Raw genomic sequence first — 20,565 nt, forward strand, 5'->3', positions numbered from 1 at the left:
CATTGGCGCCCAATAGCTTGCTCCTAATTGTGATAGATTGTGTAAAGGGATTGTGTTGGCAAAGGCTTGATGGCGTGGTAGACAGTAATGGTAGCGACAGGTGAGGATGGAGGCCTATGTCCTGCCTTGTTGCCCGCCTGCCCGCCCTTGCTGGTTGCCTACCTCTACCAGATACTGCCCATGAAGTTTCAAGCTTTTGCCTCCAACCATAAGGGCTAGAAACCTGAAGACATTTCTAAGAATGCACAGTGCTCTCATGGTAATGCACGCAGAATGCACACAGCCCTGTATGCATAGAACAAGTTCACAGAGTACCCCATGGATGGTTCACATGACTCCTTAATTTTGTGCCAGGTGACCCCTCTGTTCCAGAAGCTGGAGACTGAACAAATTGAAAACTTGCGGAAGCGCTTTGGTGGTGGCCAGGTAAGGAGGGTTGGCTGAGCTGATGCACGTAGGATCTCTTGGGAGAGTCTCAAGCAGTGGGTGGAGCCAGTGTTTAATCTCTACACAACATGCTCCTGGCCCCTTCCTACATGCGTCCCCCCCCCCCCCCGCAATCCCAGGGCTCCTTAAAATAGTTGTATCTAAAATAGATACAAAGAGGGAACAATCATTTTAGGAGCTCAGAGGTAACTGAATGAATAGACTCTGCGGGTGGAGAAAGGGACTAAAAAGCCGAAGCTACTTAAAGCTACAGCACTCAAGAATCACTTGGTGAAGGACTGCACAAATGTGGCCATATTCCCCACACCGTCTCCACAGCATAAGTCTCTTCCCTGATTGCTGTGCTGTAAGACATCCCTCAAACACACAGAGTTCTACCTACCTCTGGCGATAGTAACTGGGAAGCTACCATAGTAGCTCTTTTGCTTGCAAGCCAGGAATGAAAATGCATCATGTGTTTTGCCGGTATCCTGTACCTGTCCATTCTGTACACTTCACCATTGCGCTCTCTCTCAACACAGTAATTCCCAAACTGTGTACCAGAGTTTAGGGCATATGAACAGAGAGAACTGTTCATATGCCATGAGAAAGTAATTAATTTCATGTCTAAAATGTACTTCTGGGAGCTCCAAGGACCCACCTACAGAGGAGGCTGCCACTGCGTCTCTGCCTGATCTGAGTCTCTAGCCCTGCTCTGGCATACCTCTGTCCAATTGGCATCTGACGGGGCAGGCAGTTCTACAGAGCCTCTGCATCAGGTGAGATTGGATCACTACATTACTCCAGATGCAGAGACACAGCAGAATTGCTTGCCCTTACCTCAGAGAAAGCTGCCCGTTGCATCTCTGCATGATTGGGGCTTGCCTCCTTCCAATCAGGAGACATGCTCAGAATAGCAAATTGCACAGAAGCAGACCAGTGAGTTTCTCTGAAGATGAGTAACTCTCTTCTTACCCTTTCACAGTCTAAAGAAATGTGTTTGGGGGAGGCAAATGTTAATCCCTGCCCCCATTTAATCCAGACAAAGTGTTTTAGTTTTCATAAATTGGGGGGCGAACTGTTCCAGCTCTGCTTCCAGTTCTCCTCCTCCTCCTTCCCGTAATACCTTTGCACAAACGGTTTAGTTCCCAGGCTAGCCATCTGTCCAGTTTCCTCAGCAGCCAGATAAGTTGATGCTACTTGCACCTCGCCTCTGCTACAGGGCAATAAGAGTCTCCGCTGTTGGGCAGTACAGAAATGAAATAAATAAATTAAAAGTAAATATATATGCCTGTTGACTGGATGCAGATGGATCCTACACCCTAGCATTAGCAAGCAACTCTTGCCTCCTGCTTGATGTTCCTTGGGGGATTTTGGTTTATAGCACTCTAGGTTGCTTGCAAAAATCGTTCCTCTGCTGTAGCACCTAATGGCTTCTCTCTCTCCTGCCTCTGTCTGCTCTTTGTGGTTCTTGTCTCGCTCCCTTCTGTCTTTTTCCAGCTTGAAGACTTCCCATTGAAGCCAAAGGTAAAACTTGCTGTCCCTGTAATACTCCCAACTTATTCACGGGTATTCTTTGGGTGCTGGGCGGGCTGTGGGGCTATTGCTTGCTCGGGAGACCTCCACAGCCCTTATCTTGTTCAAGCTGCAATTTAAACTAACCTAGGTTCTTCTATGAAATATTTCTGTCTGCGGTTTATTAACTGTGATAACTGTCTCTTTGGCCAGTGTGCCACAAGTCGAATCCAAAGTATGACTGCACCACGCAGGGGGTAGTACAGCATGTGCACAGCTCTCATTCCCTACCTGGTGCCTTGATAGTATGGTACACCTCTGGTCCAGTGAGCAATGGAGCAGTGCTGTGGAAACAGCAGAGCGCAAGTCTGTATTGTTAGAGCTGCAAGCACCCCTGCCTCTGTTCAGTTGTGTACTGGGCCACTGCACTCTGCAGTACTCGCTCTGTAAGTCAGCCATCTTGTTTGCTCCTGTCACATGGATTGACTGTCTCCTATCATGCCTGCCTGTGAGCTTTCCAGAGATATCTGACGGGCCACTCTTAACTATCTGATACAGCCCTTCCCAACCTGGTGCCCTCCAGATACGTTGGACTTACAACTCCCATCATCTATTGGCTATGGTGGCTGGGGACAATGAGAGTTGGGATGACATCTGGAGAGCCCCAGGTTGAGGTGGGCTGATCATAGTCCATTAAATGGAACTTCGGTCTGATTCAGCATGCCTCTCATGAACAGTACCGGGTACTTCCTGCATGGGTTACTGTGTTCCAAGTACTTTCTCCACCTTTTATACCCCTTGTTCTCCGATACATTCCTCACTTTCTTAAGGATGGTAAGTTCAGTCAAGTGACTGGAGGGGTATCCCAAAGATAGGTGTCATAATTCCTTCAAACTGTCATCAAGGGATGAGTGCCACACAGCCCTCAACTTCTTATTCAGATTAGGGTCTTCCATAAGGAGAGCAAGAGTAGTGTAAATACATCAGGAAGAAGCCTCGAAGCTACAGTCTTGCGCCTTTGCTTTGCCTGTCGCTTCTACCCCTCTCATCACTGCATCCCCATCTGTTGTTCCGTTGCATTTAAAAGCTTGGAAGCACTGGTGGACAAAAGCCATCCTTGCCTAGTTGTTCTAACTTTGGAGGCAAAAAGGCGTGATTTCTAACCCTGCCTGCTTCAGTATTACATGCATTCCTATACGTTGCCACTAGTCCTGTCCCACTGCAGCCTTTTGTTGGTTATACTCTGGAAACTACCTCGAGCAATAGTCATCCTTCTGTAAAGACTTACTTGTTCACTCTGGCCCTCCCTGGATTATGTTTTTATCAGACAGTTCTGGGTTGTAGCTGGAACTGTGTTGTAGGTTTTGTCCTATGCTGGTGTTTTTATGAATGTTTGTTGTTTTATACTGTATTGGTTTTTATTATATGCATTTTATTAGTGTAAGCCACCTTGGGTGGGCTCCTGTCTTGAAAGCCACCCTAGAAATATTTTAAATAAAGTTAAAAAAAAAAAAAAAGATGGACAAAGGAACTGGGAGAAGTGGATGGCGATCTACCCCAATGGTGTCTTTATGACCAAGATTATATCCTGCAGATGTATGCCCTTTCTTCCCCCTAGAATTAAAGCGATTAGGATTTATGAAACTATAGCAACTCTAGCTATACAACCTGGTGGTAACTTTTTCCTCTCCTCCTAGTAGAGGTTTAGCTACATGCAAGGTCTATACTAGCTTTGGTTACTTCTCATCATCTGGATGCTAAACAGATGAAGTTTGTTTTGCTGCCACTCATTTATTTTTAATTTTCTCCCTTCAAGCAAAAAGCAGCTGCACCTGGTAAAGAGGCAGTGGGAGCAAAGGAGCTTCAGGAAGAAGTAGCCAAACAGGTGAGGCTGCAGTCTGAACTTTATTGGGATGAACGAATCAGCCCAACTGTGTGGAATAACTGCTCAGATGTCTCTAAGGTAGGGATGGAGGAGGTGTGGCCAGCCAGGTGTTGTTGGACTGCCAGTCCCCTCAGCCCTAGCCAGCAGAGCCAATGGCGATGAAGGATGGGAGCTGTGGTCCAGCCACATTCCAAGGGCCACACCTTCCCCCTCCCTGCTCTTAAGGTGAAGTGTCTCTGGCTAAGCTAGCTGCTGTAGCCTCACAGACTATTCAGTCTAGCTCATTCATCTAAAAAGTTTAGGTAGTGAACTGCTCCTAGGGCCCCCAGTATACTGAATGGCTGCCACTGCACTTCATCTCTGAGCTCACAAGGAGCAATCGAGAAAAAAACCCTAGTTTCTAACAAAGCCAGTGTGGTGTAGTGGCTAGAGTGTTAGACTGGGAGTCGGGAAATCCGGGTTCTAGTCCCCACTCGGCCATGGAAGCTCACTGGCTGACTTTGGGCCCGTCACAGACTCTCAGCCCAACCACCCTCACAGGGTTGTTGTTGTGGGGATAAAATGGAGAGGAGGGTTATGTACACCACCTTGGGCTCCTTGAGGAGGAAAAAGGGTGGGATATAAGTGTAATAAATATAAACACAGAAAAACAAAATGATGGGCAAGCATTTGCTGAAGGCTTTGAGGCTAAAAAGGATCTGATGGGCATTTTATTTACAGCCTATTCCAATAAAGCAGGGGTGGGCAATACATGGCCTGCCAGCAGCCCCTTGAATTGGGGGGAGGGAGAAGGTGTCTGTACTGCTACAGAATGCCTGAAGGGTCAAAATTAGCTTGCAATTAGCAAGCAAGCTAATTTTGACCACTTGGGTGCTACTGATGCCATTTTAAACGTGTGGGGTGAAAATGGGCCCTGGACCTTCCGTAGTTGCCCATCCCTGTAATAATGGATCCTGTTCTACAGTTCCACTATATTTTCTCAGTGGAGCAAGTACCAAACTTAGGTAGCACTAGCTGAAACAACATTTCCTACTGTTCTTCAGCCCAGGCTTGTTCATAATGTAAATCTAGCTTCCCTTTTGTAAACCCTATAATAGTTATGGACTTGTAACTATTCAGGCAGAAACTGTCCTCAGCAGAATGTCTGCAGGTCTCTGATCAAGTTCCATTAGGAACAACCTCCTGCACAAACAGGGCAATGTGGTGTCCATGTGGGGCACGCAGCCAAGGTCCCAACAGCGCCTGAAAGGTAGCTGACCACAGCTATGAAGGCAGACCAAGTGTTGGGCTGAAGTAAGGTGGACGAGATGGAAAGGAATAAGGGGAAAGCTACCTTCACAAGATGGAAGGGAAGGAAGCATCGTGTGCTGCTGAGGTGGGCAGTGCAGCTAAAATGACAGTAGGTGGTGGCAGGGTGAACAAGGCAACACCATGGCTGCAGGTCTCAGCTTTTGTAATTTCATTTGGAGAAAAAACAAATTGCACCTCCACACCGCCTCCTTATAAACTTTTAAGCTAGTGGCCCTCCCTGTACCTGGCTACCATATTCTAAATCCCCAGTTCTCTGTCTAGGATAACTTGGTGCAGCAGCTGAAGGCCCAGCACGCTGAGCAGAAGCAGATTGATGCTGCAGTCTCAAAGCTGGTGGAGCTCCAGAAGCAGCTCAGCTTGGCTGAGGGAAAAGGAAAGAAGAGAAAGTGAGCATCTCCTTTCAGAGAGACTCGGACTCCTCTAGTGGCAGCAGCTACCATCTGGACTTCAGTGATGGGAGAGAGTTCACTTTCTCTCCTGTTTTCACTCCACTGTACTATTCTGACTGGGCCCCTCTTCCTATTTTGTAATTACGAGTAATTTAGAATCCTTTGAAATGCTGAGGTAAACGGTGCAAAATAAATATTTTATTTGCGTAAGTGTAGAGGTGTAAGTATAAAAGCTATTGTTGTATGCAGACCTACATCCATGAAACCCTTTTCTCTCCTCCCCCTTCCCCCAGGGCAGTGGCTAATTAAGAGTAGTTCAGGCAGCTGGCAAAGGCAGAGCCAGCAGGTGTGCGTGCCCAAAGGAGGTGTTTCTCTGGGCAGAGGGTCCAGCCTCATAACCTGGAACAGTCTGGCTGCATGACTGCCTGTCATGGTTCAGTTCTCCAAAGCAAGCTTGCTGAGCCATAAGCCGTTTGAGTCCAATGTAAGGCAGTGTTCCAGAGTTAGGCCGGGGTTGCTCCACAGACTGCTTGACAGGCATGGATACCATGCACCCCACTGCATCGAGAAGGGCATGCCCCCCTTCCTTTTACCATGCTGTCTAAAGTCAGAGATGCTCAGGTTGGGAACAAGTCTCTTTCTGTTTGGTCCCCAGCAAGTAGTCACCAGTTCAGTACGGACAGGAAGTGCCGCAGAGCCATTAAGTCTTTAGGCTCACCATACGCTGGATGAGTGCTGCTCTTGTAGCTTCCACCTCAGCACTCAACCGCTCTATTTCCTGCTGGAGGTGCTCGTTATGGGCCATCAGCTCAGCCACTCGGCGCTCGTTCTGCTGCTCCCGCTCTCTGCCACACTGCCTCTTCCCTCCCTGGGGCTGCCCACTCCGCTTCCTCTTCCGGCCAGTAGATACCCCCTCCTCCTCGTCTGTACCAGTCTGGGCAGGGGAGCTGTGGCTTGAGTCAGACTCAGGAGGTCCTGCAGGCTCCTCACCTAGCAGTTCCAGGAGCTCATCTGTGAGATCAGGGCCCAACTCACAGCTTCCAGCTGCCACATCCCCGCTGGGCTCCAAGGGATCCGAAGCCTCCAGATTCCACAGGAGAGCAGTACTGTCAACGTCATCAAACTCCTTCTATAAGGGAATAGAGCAAGGGTGAACGGCTGCATACTGTCTCCCTTTGCCTCCTAGAGCCACTGTGCCTCATGTTTTAAGGCTTGGACTGTGGATTCACGCCCATGCTCAACTACTGAGCTCACTAGGTGACTGCTAGTCACTGTTTGAATCCACAGTCCAAGCCTTAAAAGTTGAGTCACCAAACTTCACAAGTTTGTTAAGGTCTGATGTGGGGGGACCCCTCTAACCCACTACTGAGTTCCTTGGAGGAAGAGTATGGGATACAAATGGGATTAGATGTAATATGTAGAGTAATGTAACTAAGTATGCACATGTTTGCTTGCTCTGCGTCAGTTTTGTGTCGAGAAAGCAGCTTCCTAGACTGTAACAGAAACCACAGTCCACAACTGAGTATATAGAAAGAGGCAGGTACTCTAATACCTATTCCTCAGTCCCTATGCACACTCCCCATCTGCTTAATGTGCACATCAAAATGGAAAGGATAGTGAAGGGCAGAGCATGAAAAATGAGGTTTGATAGGCAACAGGTCCTGTGGGGCAGATGTATAAAGCCATGCTGCTATTTCAATTCCCCACTCTCTCACTCACTGGAATTCCCACCTCTCTTCATGACAGGATTTGTTGCCACATTTCTCTGTCATCATGGATAGAATGAGAGCTATGCACAGGTTAAGGATGTCAAAATTCTGTATTGCATAAGTGTAGTACAGATGTTTCTAGACTCTGATCACATATGGAGACAATTTCTCAAGGATAAACATGCAGAAAGATGCTTGGGCCCCAGCATTTCTCTGTATTATTGAGACAACCATTGCATTTTCAAGAGGAGAATTGAGTACAAGGTTCCTTGCGTGAGTGGTGATGCCCTCCCCCTTTGATTTATTGAAAGAACTCAGTGACCTGGTTCACATGTAATGGCAATTGTTGGCAATTTGTGGGCTACTGAACCCACATCTAGCAGGAGCAAGTGAATTCACTGCCCCAGTGAGCTCCTTGGTTCTGCTTTCAATTTGCCTATGTTTGTAGGTTGTTAGTGTGCTAGCTGAACCTGGACACTCTGGGTTGTTTAGGGGTTAAACAACCTAGAGTTAACCCAACAACAAATTGTGAGTTAACTCTAGAATGTTTAACCTCCAAACAACTCAAGAGTGTCCGGGTTCAGTCATCACACAACCCACGAACAGGGTGATTGTAGGTTGTTAATTTAAAGCAGAAATGAGGAGTACGTTGGAGGCAGCTTGCTTGCTCCCACTAGACTTCAGCAATGTGTGGATTGATTTACCCAAGATTGCAGTTACGTGCTTGTTTGGTGCTGTGTTTCATCTGGTTAAAACCTCACACAATTAAAAAATAAAAGTAAATCAACAGATGTAGGTTCACATCCCTGTCTGACCTTTTCTGTTCAGAGGTCTAACCATGTTCACATTTAACACGGTTGATAGAATTTTAAAATTAAATGCCTTTCAAATTTAGTTATAATGGAAATATTTTGAGAATCGCTGGAGGCAGAAGGACCCAAATTATTGGCTGACAAAGCAACACTGTAAACAAACAGTGACATCTAGCTTTTTGAAGTTCACTGCTGCCTTAAATTCCGCCAGTTGACATGGAGGCCTTTATATTAAACACATCTCTCTAAGCAGTGCAACAGATCCAAATCACTGTTCTGCGTAATGCTCCTTATGCAACAAAGACATTTTTTTCGAGCAGTTTAATGGATTCAAACTAAGCTGGAGAACTTATAAACAGGGAAGTAGATGAGCACCACTAGCAAGCTGGTCTGGCTTTAAATGGGACATCATGCATAAGCAAGCTACTCCCACCTCCCAAAGCCAAAAAATTTATTTAAAGAAGTAGAAGGATGCATTATACGTGCTTGCCAAAGAAACCTAAGGTGGTACCTCTGCCTTTAAATGAAACAGGAAACAAAGTACATCAGGATCTACACTAACTAGTCAAGACCTTTACATTAACTAAAAGGAATCATGCATGGTTTCCATGCTGGAAAATTATTGATGGTTTTCTGGAAGACTGTAAATACTTGGAAGTTCACCATGTTAATTTTACATGGTGTACTTTAAATATCTATTTTTTTTCATAATCAGTAATAACTAAGCTGAAACACTTGATTAACAGTGCGATCTATGCATGTCTACTCAGAATTAAGTCCTACCAAGTTCAACAGGACTTACTCCCAGGTAAGTGTGTAGGATTATAGCCTTAGAATGCAATCCTATACACACTTACCTGGGATTAACTCCCACTCAACTCAGTAGGACTTACCTCTGAGTAGATATGCATAGGATTAGGAAACAAAACAAAAAATAATCAAAGCACAATTCATGTAGTTTAGGTGCTATATTCAAAGCTTTATTTGGATGTTGTTTTTACTGGAAGATTTGTAAATATTTTAAGTCATAACAACTCAGTAGCATATATTTCCCTTACATTGTTTAAACTTCAAGGGGAGAAAAATCAAGGCACTGAAAGCTTAACATACACATTTTAATATTCCCAAATAATTGTGTATATCATCATATCACTGGGGTGGGGGAGGACTACACCTGAACAATTGTCTAGTGTTTTAACGTGCTTCATCCCTTGTGCAAACAATGAAAAGGACTGGAAATCTGCAGCAAGCAAGAACAAACTGTGGATGCTCCATTTATGATTATATTATAGTTTAGGGGGAGGCAACTTGATGTGCTCCAGATTTTTGGACCACAATTCTCACAACCCCTGACCACTGGCCATACTGGCTGGGGCTGATGGGAGTTGTAGTTCAAAACAGCTGGAGGGCGCCAAGTTGCCTATAGCCAACCCATGGAAGAATTACAAAATGGAATGGGGTTGGGAGGGGAGACCCATTCCCCCCAGGGTGTAGTACCCCAGAGACCCAGGATATCGAGGCAGCTAAGATTGCTCCCTGCAGCTAACTCACCTGTTCCTGTCCTGCCGCAGGGGGGTCTGTCCTGTTGGTTACATCCAAGGAGAGCACCTCCTGCAGGTCCGCATACCAGGCCTCCAGTTCCCAGCTGGGCACCGGGGTGCCCATAGAAAAGGGCAGTGATTCTGCCATCATGGTTCAAGTAAGGCCAAGCTGTTTCTGGAAGAAAAAAGGTTGAGGACGTTATCAAAAGACTGGGTAACATCTGTGTGTATCACCACTTATCCAAGATTGCACTAGGGGGATGGGGGAGTGGCTGCAGAGCCCCGCCTTCCACTGAGCCAACCGTGGCCAGTGGCAAAACAAGGATTTTCATGACAAGGAGCCCCCTTACCAAGAGCAGCATAGACCTGCAAATCTGTCCATCTTCACACCTAGGAAAACTATAAAGAGCCATATGTACCTAGCGCAGCCTTCCTCAACATAGTGACCCCTGCTGGATGAACTGCTTGGCATAGCCAATGGTTGGGGTGATGGGAGCTGTAGTCCAGAACATCTGGAGGGCACCAGGTTGGAGAAGGCTGACCTAGGGCATGAAAAGTCCTCTCATGAATGAGGGTTCTCCTTCTAACCACTCTCCCAAATGGACACCTGTAAAGGAGAGAGACTATTCCCAACATATCTGATTGGCACTTTCTGCTTCCAACTGAACACAGCCATCTGGGTGACAACAGCAGGAAAACAGGGCTAGCACTATAGAGATGCAAGAGTAGAACGTCTCTCCCTGCCTGTCTGCATCATGTTCTGCCATCGAAAGAGCAGCTTTCCAATGGGAACAGGAAGTAACAGTCAATTGATTGGGAAGATTAGGCCACCTTCCTGGTCAGTGCAGAACAGGACAACCTAGTTGATTCTGCACTGACTAGGAAGTTGGTCTTACCACTCTGGGAAAGGTCCAAGAAAAAAAGACGACTCCTCTTTGGAGAGGCCCACCAACCTCTCACTGAGAGCCACCACAGCACACCGAATGGACGCAACTGCTTGAAGCCACCTCCCTCTTGCCCCAGAGACGTCGCCAGAAAGTAAGCTCAGAGCCACTCCAAGATGCATTGATGATGCCAGCAATGGGCAGGAGAACAAAAGTGGGTCACTACTGGGTCAGCTACGTTTGATTCAGGCAATTCAGACCATTTTATTATGAAGCTGAAACAGGTCGGCAAGGGCAGGGGTGGACAGAAGGTAGATCTCCAGATGTTTTGGACTTCGACACTCAGCATGATGGCGGGGGCTTCTGGGAGTGGATGTCCTCTGGGTATCTACCTTCTGCCCACTCCTGAGCTAAGGTATCACCAACATAGAATCAATGTTGCTATTAAGCACTTTGTATAGGCACTGCAGTAACGTTAAGTAGCCCAACCATCTTAAATCCCATCACGGATCTCTCCTGACAACCCTTGAATTCTTCGCAGCCATTTCAGAGCAAGAAATGCAGGTGCTGACACAGGAGTACACTCTTGGTATGTGCTGTGCACCCATGCAGTTCATAGCAAGTTCTAGCATACAATTATGCTAAGGCTAGAATCACCACCAATCCCCACCTTCCTGTGCCCCTGAAGAGTTCCACAATCACATATTATTTTTCTGAATCAAAGCTAGACCAGGAAAGTGGCATTTCCACCATGTAGCTGGGCTACTCTGGGCTCATCTCACATTTAAGGCCTTCTCTGGTGGCACAGCCTCTGTTGCACAAGGAGGCAAGCTGGGGTTTTCCAGGCTTTAGAAGCACCTGGCAGACATTAACTTAGAGGCCTTTGCACTGGAAATCCTCCCTACTAGAAATAAGAGGTGAGTCATCGTCACAAGACGGGCTGGAGGGTGCCAGCCAGGCATTCCTACAGCCTCAAAACAGTTTGCATTTTTTCCTTTCTCTGCGGCCTTGGGGCAGGCTGGGACCCGCCTAGAGTCAAAAGTGTTCCCATTCACTTGCATGACACTCTGGCTTGCTAATGAGGTGTGGCTGCCACCACACAGGCGCTCCCTAGAACTAGGCATGGCTAATGTGCTGAGCAGTGGAAAGCCATGCAGGCTATGATGCAGTATGGTCACTGCGTGGTTGAGTCAGATGATGCACAGCTGCACATATTTATAGAGGTAAAGTTACAGGCTGCATCCAGACTTAATCACACTTAGAGCAGACCCACTGCAATCAATGGGGCTTAAGCTAGTCAGGACTAAGTCCCAATGATTGCAAGGAGCCTAGTCTAGGCTTGACTAAGTCTGGATCCAATGCTATGTCTGCACCAGCCACTTTTCCCCAGGTTATGTTCTGGAAGGTACCAGGAGGCAGCAAGCAGGGACCGTTCATTCCTCCTCTGCTAGGGTCCCATTTCACAGACTTAGTACAGGAAAGCTCGTACCCTCCCTTCCCACTGTATCTTGGGTGGCGTTGCAAGGAACATTGCCCCTTTACAGCTGGCATATCCAACTACAAGCCAGCTTATTTGTGAGTCAGCTGTTGCCAAGCTGACGGTTTGCGCCAGCACACTTGTCACTCATTCCTGGGGTGCGTGCAGATGTATTGCAAACAGTGCCAGCTCCAGGAAGAGCTCATCCTCTTTCTTATCATTGCTCGACAGGGAGAGAGCCAGGGAGCAAAGAGGCCGTAGCATCTGCTGCTGCTCCTCCTCCTCACCACCTCCGTTGCCTGGGCAACACGCAGGTGAGCAAGCAGGTTCCAATGGTGAAAATGAGGAGCAAGTCCAGGGAGCTGTTGTCAGTGGGCCCCTGGCAGGTGCCCAGTCATGCCTACCACTGACCCCAGCCCCAACTGCAAACACACAGGAAGCCATAGAGAAACAAGCCTCAGGGCTGTGGCTGGAAAGCACCTGAGCCTTGCTGAAGCCATGCAGGCCTGGGTTTAGTGAATGCCTGGATGGAAGACAGCCCAAGAACCTTATGTACGTCACCATGAATTCCATCATGGGAGAAAGGCGTATAAATGCATGTAACACAGAAAGCGAATTCACAAGCTGCAATGGTGCAGATATGACAAACTGTTGTTTAGCAGGTATTTGGTTATGGGGCACCTATCCGCCCTCAGAAATTGAAAGGCTGGGTACGATCAAGGTGGAATATTGATCTATGGATTCAGATGTCACATCAAAAACATAACAGATAATAAATATGGATTTCATTGTTTTGCAAAGACGTCTGGTGATCTAACTGAAAAGGAGATAATTGCACAAACCTTGTCACTGTGAACTGCATTAATATTTTTTTAAATGTTTTTAATATCTTAAAACTTCTATTGGCTGCCTTCTTGTTTTGATTCTGATCTAATTGTCGCTTTAGGTTTTTATGATTGTAACCCGCCCCTAGGGCACTTGTCAGTTGGATGATATATAAATGTAATGAAGACACAATCCTATGCATATTTAGACAGAAAAAAGTCCTAAAGCCCCCAGCATTCCCAAGCCAGCCATATTGGCTGGGGAATGCTGCGAGCTGTAGGACTTGTTTGTCTAACTATGCATAAGATTATGCCCTAAGTAAATAAAGCCCCCCAACTACAAACCAGAGCCCCAAACCACCTTTCTATTCAAAGGTGGTAAGAATTGTTGTATTGTTGCTCCAACAGGCTCAAAAGAATGCTGGTTTCTGTCCCTTTCACCTTCTTGTTTAAGCCTGATTCTTGTACTGATCAACATCCCTACTCCATCTGTTATATTAGCAATAGCAGATATTCAGAATTCCAAGCAAACACTCTGGCCAGATCTGACCAACCCATAATTGATTCATCGTCATATTCTTGCATTGCTTATGCAGGCTATGTGCTCGCTTTGATTACAAAGAGCTATGATAGTAGTTTTCAAGCTGTGTTCCAAGGAACTATGGGGTCTCTCAATGAAAACCTCTTTAAGGTTAGTCTGGGGCCTGCTAGTCGGAAGCCCGCTAGTACCAAACTTCTCCCTGCAATGGAAGACTACAGAAGTACGCTTGGTGTTTTCTAGGCCATACACTCAGTTCAAGATTACGAACAGGACTGGCCATTAGCCCACACAAGTTGGAGATATGCTTAAGGTCATGACCCCCAAATTCTCTACGACAGCCACCCTCAACCTGGTGCCTTCCAGATGTGTTGGACTACAACTCGCAACCCTTTGGGTGATGGGGATTATAGTCCAACACACCTGGAGGGAAGACTGCTCTACAATGTGTTGGGTGTTCCACATCAGACAAGTTAGTGCACAAGCCCCACACTTGCACCATCTTTAGACTTGCTACATGATTTAGATGTGCTGAAGGCTTTTAATTATGAAAACTGCATCATCTCAATACTGGCTCCCTAAGGTGTTTTTTTTTTTTATACTGACATACTTGATGATGCTCCTTCTTAATTTGTTTTTACTATTAATTTTATTGCTTATATTGCAAACTGCCGTTGGAAATGTTTTAATTTTGAAAGGTAGAATATAAATGAATAAGGTAAATAAAATAAAGCAAACGTTTAAGTCACCCTTTCCACTAAAAAGCAGTTCTACGTATGGTAAACTCAGGGTGGTCAAAGTTGCATTCAAACAAACAAAGGCCAGTCAATGCAAAATGTTCCTGCAGCAGTTATACAGAAACAAGCAACTTTGCTGGTGTTCTTCACCCATCCCACATACTTCCTCTTCCCCCTACTCCAATCATATTCAGCACAGGTAGTCAAGGCTTTTCCAGTGCATTCCTTGCTTGACTAAACAACAACAGCAGCAGTTTGCTTTAACCCAGCAGCAAGCAGACATAGTGCTTGCCACAGAAATGGGTGAGCTGTGCAGCCCAATCCTATGCATGGTTAATCAGAAGTTAAATCTCACCAAGTTCAACAGGCCTTACTTCCAAGTAGGCATAGAACTTCAGCCCTTAATGCCCCAAATTCAACATGTCTGATGGTTGGTACAGATTTTTATCGTATCCACTCTGTGTGGTTTGTATCTTGTACGGCACCTTGAGGGGGTTCCACCTTTAAAGGTGATCTAAAAATAACTGTAAATAAAATAAATTGGTACAACCATATATTCTGCCTCTAAGAAGCCGCAAATCTCACTCTTAAGTAGCCCAAGTCTCCTTTTTTTGGCTTCTTACCTGTTTTCAAGTGTGATGGTGTATTAGGATACGATTTTTCATTCGAAGCTGCAGGAATAAGAAGAGACAGTTATTATTTGTACACTAATGACACTGCATAATGTCCCGATTTGGTTCGCTACACTTAGGCCAGAGGTAGCCAAGGGAGATACGCCCAAGCAGCGCTCATCACTTTACGCCATGCAGCAGACTGAAATAAGACTGCAGTGGCACAGCCACTACCCCCCTTCCACCTTTGAGTTTGTTCACGTAAGTTTCCATCAGCTCTTAATAATGCCTTTTGCTTTTAGCCTCCTCCACTCCCATACCCAAACTACATTTGGGAGCGCTGCTTATGTGGATGGAAAAGAATAATCCCCCTCTTCCAAGCCCATGGGCAAGGGCAAAATACATTCACAAAGCAATATGACTTCTATTAGTCCCTTTCTATGAAGTAGCCTGCTTGAGGATCTCTGTGGCGTTTGGGTGCTCTAGAATAACAGAAAATGGTAAAACAAGAGACTGCTCAAGCAAAGGTAACACAAGGCATCCCCCTTTGTGACATGGTCATTCTCAACTGCAGCTGATGCTATAAAGTACTATCCTCAGGCCCTTTTCAACCCCCCCCCCCCCCAAGTCAGGACAAATTATTTTTAATTATTGTACATTTTATCACTCCCTATGTGATAAATTATTTCTATTTTACAGATGGGAGAACCGAGATGGGAAAAAATATGTTACTGTATTTGCATCCCACCCTTCCGTTAAGGAGCTTAAGTGCAGCATACAATTATTCTCATTTTAACCTTGCAAGGTAGGTTTCACTACAGTCGTGACTGGCCATGCTGTGAGATTCATGGCCGAGTGGAGGTTTGCACCCAAGCCCAAGTCGAACGCTCTGGCACACTACTCAAGAGCTTTTCTGAACCAGGATTTGAACCTTAGGCTTTTAAAAGTCTGCACCTTAGGGAGAAACTGCAATTTTGACAAACTGCGAAGGACCTGGAGCTAAGCTGTTCAAGGAAATTTTGTACCCCCATCACACCACTCTTCTGCATGAGTTTCCCAGACAGATCACTGGACACCCTGCAGTGCCCCAAGTTGAAGATCAAAGCGGCAAGACTGTGATGAACCCCACAGGAATGCAGCATGCGCAGGGGACGCACCATAGGTTTTCATCAGCCCCGAGTGATGCAACAAACCAGCAGAGTTGGGGATCCAGGAACTGTTATGCAGCCTAGCAGGTGGGTTGGGGGAGGAAGGCCTCCCCAAGGAGCCATGTGAACAGGCATTCCAAGTCATCAGAATGCCCCAGCAGAAGGCTTTGCAGTTCTTCCAGGGCTCACACAAGTTAGCAATTGGGGCGCCTTTTCTTGCCTCTTTCAAGGCAGCTCTAGTTCTCAATAAGGCTGGCAAAGGCTTTGTTGCAAAGGGAACAAAATAGCTTGCTGCAAGAAGGGTTGGATTCTTCATGTCACTCAGCAGGAACCAACACTTGTATACAGCTGTGGGAAAGGATGTCGCCTCAGAGCTGGCAGAGGGCCCACAGTTCCAAGCTATTTTAGCACACAACGCAAGGCCAAGAAGCTTTGCCCTCTCCACACTGGAAGCCAAGCTACCCAGGGAAGTCAGAGGGCCCTTGTCCACCACAGAACACAGCCACTCCCCTTCAGTTCCCCCCTACCTCCCACCCCTCGACTCGGCACATGACTCTGAAACTTACTATCGCTAGCAAAAAAGGGGAAGGGGAAGAATAGAACTGTTACTATTTATGTATTTTCTTTATTCAATTTATGAGCTGCCCTATAGTCGAAGCTCTCCTGTGGGTCTTCAGCACATACTTATTTTAAGAGATGTTCCCATGTCCACTGGATTCATTGCTATAAATGCAAACCTCTCTCTCTTACTCACTTGATTTTTTGTTTAGTAAACATGTTACTTAAAGGGAACATCGAGTAAAGATGGCCCCTTTATGTAACATAAAGGTTATATACATTTGATGCCACATGCATTTGAATGGACAAAAACATCCTGCAACCTACAGCCCTCTCCTTTGGGGGAAAGGGGAGGGATAGTTAGGCAAGCAAGCCCATCCACTGAGCTTTGCTCTCTCAGGCATGGAAAGCAGTCTCAACAGCAATGCGGACAGGTTCACAGTGAAATCCTAATACGCGTCTACTCAGAAGCAAGCCCCACTGAGTTCAATGGGATTTACTCTCAGATTAAGAATGCAGCTCTATTTGCTTACTTGGAGCGCAAGCCCCTATTGCAGTCAGAGGAATTTGCTTTTGCGCAAAGATCGGGTTACAAATCCAAAAAGACCCTCCCCGCAGGCCTGCTTTAACCCCTAATCCCGAAAGTTTAGGATGGAGGGGCAGGACGGAGGAAGGCCCACAGCCAAGTCCTTTCTCCTGAATTCAACAAGCAGCAGGGGAGTCTGAAGCAACAACAACCCTGACACTCTCCATAACATTCCATGTATATGATGGTGGGCTCTGGTCCACCAAAATGTATGCAAGGATCAATTTGTCTTTGATTTTACATTTGTCTTTATTATCTTTAAGGTGCGGGAGGCTCTACATGGTGTTTTTTTTCTTGTGAGGTTTTCCGTTTTATCCGCTGTCCAATCCAGCCCCATTAGCGCCTCCACTGTCACACACCCCAACGGACTCAGGCGTCTGAGCCCCCCCCCCCGCTTCTATTAGGGGCAGGGGACCCAGGCGTCCGAGGCCCCCCCCCGCTTCTATTAGGGGCAGGGGACCCAGGCGTCCGAGGCCCCCCCCCGCTTCTATTAGGGGCAGGGGACCCAGGCGTCCGAGGCCCCCCCCCGCTTCTATTAGGGGCAGGGGACCCAGGCGTCCGAGGCCCCCCCCCGCTTCTATTAGGGGCAGGGGACCCAGGCGTCCGAGGCCCCCCCCCGCTTCTATTAGGGGCAGGGGACCCAGGCGTCCGAGGCCCCCCCCCGCTTCTATTAGGGGCAGGGGACCCAGGCGTCCGAGGCCCCCCCCCGCTTCTATTAGGGGCAGGGGACCCAGGCGTCCGAGGCCCCCCCCCGCTTCTATTAGGGGCAGGGGACCCAGGCGTCCGAGGCCCCCCCCCGCTTCTATTAGGGGCAGGGGACCCAGGCGTCCGAGGCCCCCCCCCGCTTCTATTAGGGGCAGGGGACCCAGGCGTCCGAGGCCCCCCCCCGCTTCTATTAGGGGCAGGGGACCCAGGCGCCCCCCGCCCCCAGCTTCGCACCTTCCTGCGCGGCCCCTTCTCGCCCGCGATCCTCTCCCCCAGTTGCTGGCTTCGGCTCATCCTCCTCTCGCTGCTCATCCTCTCCTTCACTGGGCTACTGCCGGCTCCCAAATGCCAACTCCCTCCTCCGGCCCGCGCGCCCGGGATAGCCCTTTAAGCGCGCCCCCGCATGACGCAACGCTTGCGCCATCTCTGACCAATGGCCGCCGCCGGGCCCTCCCATTGGAGGAGAGGAGAGCGCCGCCGCCGCCCAATGGCCGTCGTCGCCCGCTCGCCGCGCCCCGCCTGTCCATGCGCGGGTGACGCAGCTCCGCCGTGGAGCTGGATACTGCCGCGTCGCACCCGGAAGTGACTCCTCCCGAATCTCCCCCCGCCCTTCGGGGTCACGAGTCTGTAAGTGGGTGAGTCATGCGGGGAGGATGATGCAATGCCCTGGCAACCGCTGACGACGACCACGGCGACGGCGGCGGCCGAGGCCGAGGCTCGGCCCCTCCAGGCCCCCTTTCCAGGGCTAGCCTGGCTTCCTTTTCCCTCCCTTCGCCTGTCCCAACGAGCCCGTGGCCAGAGCGTCCCCTCAGTAGGGGCGAGGCCGGACTACGTCGGGCGGCCCTCGGAGCGGTTTTGTAACGTCACGCCCCGCCCACCGGGCCGGTTAAAGGGCCAAGGCCTCCCTGGGGAAAGCGCGCGGGCGCCTCTTCCCCACGACGCTGTTAGCTGCCCCGCGCCCTGTGGGGAGGGCGGGCCGTATAAGACAGGAGCCCAGCAAATAGTAGAGCGCCTGCCAGTTAATGGCAGGGGGTTTAAGTGACTAAAACTGCATACGCTTGCATGTGAATAAAATGATAGTCCAGAATGGGGAAAAAAACCCGATTCTTTATTAGTTTTCACAATTTACATGATAAAGCACCAAAGACAGCAGTGCTGGTTCAGGAGGGAGGGCGGCGCAAAATCCACAGTTGGCCAATACCGAAATTCCACAGAAACGTGCAAGAATTTTGCACCATCTAGCCCTGATAAAGAGCTCTGGAGAACTTGAAAGCTTGCACGTTTTTGCAGAATTTTAGGTGGTCCTAATAAAAGTATTACCCAATTGTGGATTTTGCATTTACGTAATGTCCCTCATGGGTCAGAGTGGGCACTATTCCCTCTTATGTGAGAGAGGAAGGATGCCTCTTAAGTACTTTTGTAAGTGCTTTTATTTTAAAAATCATGCTGTTTTGTAAAAACTAGTAACACACTGCTCCCTGATTAAATGGGTCCCTTTTTAATTAATCAAAATATCTAGCCAATTAAGATTGAACATTGCAACTTGAAACACAAAATCTCTTGGACAGGAGGGATTAGGAAGTAGTCTCTAAGCAAGGAGAGAGTGCAGCCCAGTCCTAACAATGTTTAGTCAGGAGGATGTCCCACTGATTTCAGTAGTGATTGCTTCCACATAATGTGTTTAGAATTTCATATGACAAATTGCCAAAATGACAGAATTTAAGTGCCCCATTCTGGTGCCTCCCAAAGCAAAGAGAATGGGTTGGGATGAGGAGGACCTCCAAAATTGGGCCTGGCATGAGAATTGAGGCTAGTTTTCAAACTGGCTACCTTCAATGAACCTTTTGAACATCTGCTTGCCCGCCAAGGAACAGCCATGTCTCCACGGTGGAATTCCTGTGTATTGTGGAAGATTCTGGGGAACATTCTAGGATGCACATTCGGTTTGTGGGAAGTGATAGCTCTGTGCAAACGTAGAGTGGACTGTCAAATGTGCCAAACTTTCTCCTGCAACATTGATTGCAGAGAACAATCAGTAGTGGGTGGGCAAGCTGTCTTTGAGGGAACCTTGAGGACCCTGCTTAAGCTTCTAAGAAATCCCATTGTTCCCTGAAATACAGTTTGGCAACCACTACTCTATATAATTTAAACATTGCAGAGATTTGGGCCTGGAAGTGTAGCGTTCAAATAAGGATTTATTCTGTGACCTCGGCTATGCTGCTATCAGCCACAGTTACAGATTTATAAAGTAGGAATACTTAATGACATGCACCAAAGAGATTGGGAGATTGGAAAATCCCTATGCACATTAAATGGTAAACAAAAATGATAATAAAAATGTTATTGATAAATGATAATTAAAAAATGATTAAAAAAATACCATGTTATAGATGGTGTTTTAGCATCTGGGATGTTTTGAGGCTGCAACCCCACCTTGGTTCCCAGCACCAATGTTCTCCTACCTAGAACTCCACCAAGTGTCACATCTTTTGACATGAAGTGCCATTCACCAATATGTTTTTTTTTTCATGGTTAGGATCACTGGCCTACTCAGATGCAAGCTTGCTGTAGTGTTCCATCCCACAGAGTTCTCTTAAATAAGAGTTTTAAAACTCAAGTTCAGAACTACTTTTGGTCATCGCATGCCGTTATTTGTGCCCCTGAAGTGAGACATTATCCTGCTTAGGATCACACTGGAAATTCATGGCAGAACAGGGAACTGGGCTTAAGGGTGACTCACAGAAGTGAGAAGGCCACACAGAAGTGATTCCTGCTATATTGCCAAGTAAGATATTACTGGCTTCTGTCCCATCCTCCGTAACTACAATCATCCATTTACCATGCTTGCTGTTATGCCAGTGCCCACACAACGCCCTACTTATCAATTTCTGCCAATTTTCATTCCCTGT

General features: G+C 47.5%; 2 protein-coding genes across 8 annotated transcripts in view; one reads left to right on the plus strand and one right to left on the minus strand.

The window, feature by feature from the left end:
• The window catches only part of MARS1 (methionyl-tRNA synthetase 1), a 38,760-nt gene extending 33,020 nt beyond the window's left edge, over positions 1–5,740 (plus strand). Inside the window, exons 19-22 of one of the 4 annotated variants that reach the window (XM_084836610.1) lie at positions 355–426; positions 1,927–1,953; positions 3,758–3,826; positions 5,399–5,739. In XM_084836610.1, the coding sequence (XP_084692736.1) occupies positions 355–426; positions 1,927–1,953; positions 3,758–3,826; positions 5,399–5,527 (297 nt within the window). In that variant the 3' untranslated portion in view covers positions 5,528–5,739. Of the gene's footprint in view, positions 1–354; positions 427–1,926; positions 1,954–3,757; positions 4,069–5,398 lie in introns of those variants that run through there. The other 3 variants (XM_084836611.1, XM_084836608.1, XM_084836609.1) reach the window with 3 other exon arrangements.
• Positions 5,696–18,018, minus strand: DDIT3 (DNA damage inducible transcript 3). 4 transcript variants are annotated; one of them, XM_084836620.1, is made up of 4 exons: positions 17,891–18,018; positions 14,672–14,719; positions 9,599–9,763; positions 5,696–6,655 (listed from the first exon to the last, which is right to left on the minus strand). In XM_084836620.1, the coding sequence occupies exons 3-4, from the start codon at positions 9,737–9,739 to the stop codon at positions 6,227–6,229; spliced, it is 570 nt and encodes a 189-aa protein (XP_084692746.1). In that variant the 5' UTR covers positions 9,740–9,763; positions 14,672–14,719; positions 17,891–18,018; the 3' UTR covers positions 5,696–6,226. The 4 variants fall into 4 exon arrangements, with proteins under 4 accessions (XP_084692746.1, XP_084692747.1, XP_084692744.1 ...); XM_084836621.1 differs by lacking the exons at positions 14,672–14,719; positions 17,891–18,018 and adding an exon at positions 10,008–10,130 and having other exon boundaries at positions 5,704–6,655; XM_084836618.1 differs by lacking the exon at positions 17,891–18,018 and having other exon boundaries at positions 6,227–6,655; positions 14,672–14,749.
• Positions 18,019–20,565: the final 2,547 nt, after the last annotated feature.

The sequence above is a fragment of the Heloderma suspectum genome, chromosome 2 (genome assembly GCF_057233095.1).
Source record: "Heloderma suspectum isolate Gila_16-S chromosome 2, 16-S_ref, whole genome shotgun sequence".
In the NCBI taxonomy this organism is placed as follows: Eukaryota; Metazoa; Chordata; class Lepidosauria; order Squamata; family Helodermatidae; genus Heloderma; species Heloderma suspectum.